Source organism: Symphodus melops, assembly GCF_947650265.1.
Source record: "Symphodus melops genome assembly, chromosome: 12".
Classification (NCBI taxonomy): Eukaryota; Metazoa; Chordata; class Actinopteri; order Labriformes; family Labridae; genus Symphodus; species Symphodus melops.
Window position 1 is genome coordinate 6750156 of NC_136702.1, and position 4025 is coordinate 6754180.

Here is a 4025-nt window from a genome sequence, read left to right on the forward strand (position 1 = left end):
CCTTAAGCCACTATCTCTCCACACAGACCCCATCTCCGCGGCAGAGCAGTAGACAGGAATAGACTGCCCTTAACGGTTTGTGACAGCTAATGTTGCTGAAGGTAATCTTGCAGGTTGCTTTCTGCCCTTTCAACACCAGCTGGGTGACACAAATAGCTGTGAAGTTGCTAGAAATTTTGTAAAGCCCCTAAGGCCTACAGGCCCCCCTGTACATGAAAGGGAGGCTTTTCATTTTTTGACCTGCTGAGAATAGGAGGGGTCTCTGCAAGAATACTAGCCACGTGTTCACAGGTAAAATGTAGTGTTTATATATACACGGGCAGGCTGTGGGCAAATCTGTTATATAAATTAATATTTCTATGAAGGTAACAACTGAAGCTTTAAAAACAGAAGTTGCTGTAACTTTAAGATGACCCCCACTGACAGATGCCAGCCTCTGTCTGATCCAGATCATGACCTCATGCAGCCCTTACACTTTGCGCCACTCTGAGACATCACGGCATCCCTATTATTACCAGACGACAAAAAGGCCGTGGAGACAGAGAGTGGAGACAGCTATCTGATAAACCACACTCCGACACATCACACGCACATGATTACAGGATCTGTTTAAACTACAGGAGGTCATCTTCCAGATAAATTTCATTATTTGTAACCGCTTCATTATCTCTTCCGGTCAGCTCGAGACGCAGAGTCTGCTCCAAAACAAAAGTGAACATACAAACACTCCTGTTATACAATATATCTTGTTGCATTTAGGATAAGTCGTTTTCTTTTGTCTACTGAGGGGAAAAGTGTGAGCTTATTACACAAAAAAGAATCCCATATAAATTCACACTCTGCAGAACACCATGACACCTCACTTTTACACACAAAAAAAACAACAAAATTCACCGGTTTACTTATGAGGGATACCTCGGAAAAAGTAAAGTGCTCAACTGTACAGAGAGATATCATTTAATGGGTAATAATAACAGTCTTAACAACAACGAACCACTTATAAAGATGGCAAACTCAAATCTCAAATGGTCAACAAAAGTCTTATTCAAAAATGTAATATATCTGCTGAATGGTGAAAACAAACTCCATGATTAACAGTGGAAACCTTAATGCAGTTCTGTCAATATCAAAAACAAGCTTAACAGTGTTGACCTGGCCTTGCAAACCTAACTGAGCACTAACATTCTTCATACAAAAATACATCAAGGACAAGTCACAAGGCCCATAATAAGGCAACAAGCTGTGAAATGAAAAGGTTCATTGGCTGCTCCGAGTGGCCACAATCTAAAAAGATTCTTTCAGGGCTGGGCAGCTTTACTTTAATATCCAAGAACAGCATTTTTTTCCCCCTGAAAATATGGGAGGCGGGCGGTGACATTTTGTGACCTTGTTGAGACTTTAATGCACTCTGTGTTCAGAGAAAAAAAAAGGCCAGGCGCCTCGCTGATCACTTTAATAACCTTGCATGATGTAATGTTTGTTCTTCTATGTAGCCTCATTACAGCAGCAGCTGTTCAGAGCATGGCGGGTTAATAAGGCGATACACAATTAATAGAGGGCCACATATACATCAAACGTCTCCCTGGTTCTGAATCAATATTAGGATAATTGGATCAATGATTAATCCCTTGTCTACTTCATAATGTTACAGGGCGACGGTGAAGAGGAGAAGGGTGAAAAATGAGGGGCGTGTTCAATGACCCATGCTCGCCGCCTTACTCGTGGAATCTGATTTCCCCTGATAATAGCCCCGCTGGAGCATCCGTCAAGCTCGCTACACGCTGTCACTCGCCTGCTGCAAACATGAACACACCCACAAAACACACATAAAAAATAGACACAACAGCATAGACACACACACTCAAACTGATAGTTATCGTCGCAGCACCTGAGCCGGTTTAAGGTCAGGTGAAAGGGTTGCAGACTGTAGAGCGCAGATGTCACGACGCGCCAGAGGTGCCCAGTATGATGAACATTACCAGACCTGTCAGAGTTGGTTCCCACTAGACGCTTTTCCCCCTCTAATTCAGCCACCCATTGACCAGCTGCTTCCTGCTCTGGCAGATAAGCAGCGGCTCCTGATGATGGCAGCGGGCTGTTCACACCAGACCCCACCAGCAATACAGTTGCAGCTCATCTTTTTATGGTTCTTCTCATGGGTTTTAAGTGAGTGATTGCTGCTAACGGAAAGATCCCTGATCACAGTTAGTGATAAGGCCTCGCAGGACTCTGTCTTTAAGAGACGTTTTAGTTTAAACCTGCAAAACTTCTCAACTCTACAGGGCTGGAAGCGTCACAATCGAGTACACAAACAAGCACTGCAGAGTTTGTCCCTGCAAGGCCTCCGTAGTCTTGATTGGGATTTATTTCCTCTGCAGACCAGGAAAACAGCTGCCCATGAAGACAGTTTAGTATGCATGCTTACTGTATCACAAACCACTCAGAAAGCACTGCTTTCTTTTCAGCTCAGACATTCACTTTATACACCACCATATTGGTCATACATTCTGCCTAACTAAAGTTTGTACCTGTTTGTATCAGCTTTAAAAACCCAGCATTGGTCTGGCAGTACTTTTTATGGTCCAATGTTATAATAACAACGTGTAATGTCTTCCAGTGACCATTGACAGTTGGACAGCCTATTAGTCCGGAGCCTTGTGCAGTAATGGACTATTGCTCTAGTGAAATTTGCACATTTTACTCAATAAGGCTAAACAAATGTTTAAGCTCACAAACTTGTGCTGCAGAACGAGCACCTGCGAAGCCACTTCTGTTTCTGTTTGGGATTTATTCCTCCAGCAGACCGAAGCCATGAGGATAGTTTAGTATGCATGCTTGTAGTAGCTCACTATGAAAGCAACAGAACTGGGGCAGCCAAGTTCATTCCTATTCCACACATTCAACCGGGGCCATCACAGCATCTGTAGCTACTGGCACATTCCCCATTCAGTCCCACAAAACAACACTTTAACCCCACCGTGGATGGCCTGCCAAAGCAGCTTGAGAGCATGTTCAACATTAGAGAAGTGTTGATTACCTACGTTTTCAATGCAGTTTGTGCAAAAATGTCCAACACACAATCTACTGAAGATGGAATAAACCATGGACACAAACAAAACAGATCAAATGCATGATATTCTGCTGCACTTGCAGGTCACAGAGCTGCACTTGTGACAGTGTTGACAGACGGGGGGGGCCTTACGTATCTGCTGATGATTCTCCGGAGCAGGCTGAAATCCATCTTTTAGACGTGCTCCGGCGGCGACTTCACTGTGCAGCAGAGACGTTCAGCTCTCCGTGGATCTTCGTTATCGCTACCTAATGTGGATCTTCCTACCAGAATCCATCGTTCACCTCCACTCCCGCCGCCGCCGTGTCTGTGAAAGCAAAGGAGCAGGGCTCTCTCTCTCAGTCGGCTGGTCTGATTTTCATGGCATCCCTGCAAAGAACCGTGCAGCGACCACCGAGCAAATAAAAGACAGCGCGCGAGCCCTGCCGGCTACATTTCACAGGAAATGGTCCCGTCTTGTTCGTGTTTCAGGTAGCTCCTCGGTTGTTGGAGTGTTTCTTTTTTTTTTTTTTTTTTTTTTTTTTTTTTACTGTTGCAGGGGACGGTCCTTCATGGAGGATGTCTGTGTCCCGCTCTGTGTTAACAGTGCTGGCCCTTGATGTAGCGGTAGCGGTAACGTCCACAGAGCGCTCAGCCGTCAGATGACTACTCTGCGCATGCGCACTGAGCCTTTCCAATTTGCGCTCGACTATCAAAATACTGCACTGAAAGAATTATCACCACACACACACACACACACACACACACACACACACACACCTACACACACACACACACACACACACACACACACACACACACACACACACACACACAAAGCCCCTGAATCAAGGAACAGAAAACCAATGACGGGAAATAGGGGAAACCAAATATAATAGACCAAATATAATAGACGTGATAGAAGTATTCCAATGGTTTAATAGTTAATACAAGTAAAGTAGTAATTGTGTAAAGT

The 4025-nt window shown here is 44.5% G+C and overlaps 1 protein-coding gene across 6 annotated transcripts in view; it reads right to left on the minus strand.

Moving 5' to 3' along the window:
* LOC306832506 (phospholipid-transporting ATPase IH-like) overlaps positions 1-3726 on the minus strand; it is a 35631-nt gene extending 31905 nt beyond the window's left edge. For all 6 annotated transcript variants that reach the window (XM_079357246.1, XM_079357245.1, XM_079357250.1 and 3 more), the window contains exon 1: positions 3203-3726. In XM_079357246.1, the coding sequence (XP_079213372.1) occupies positions 3203-3241 (39 nt within the window). In that variant the 5' untranslated portion in view covers positions 3242-3726. The remainder of the gene's footprint in view (positions 1-3202) is intronic.
* Positions 3727-4025: the final 299 nt, after the last annotated feature.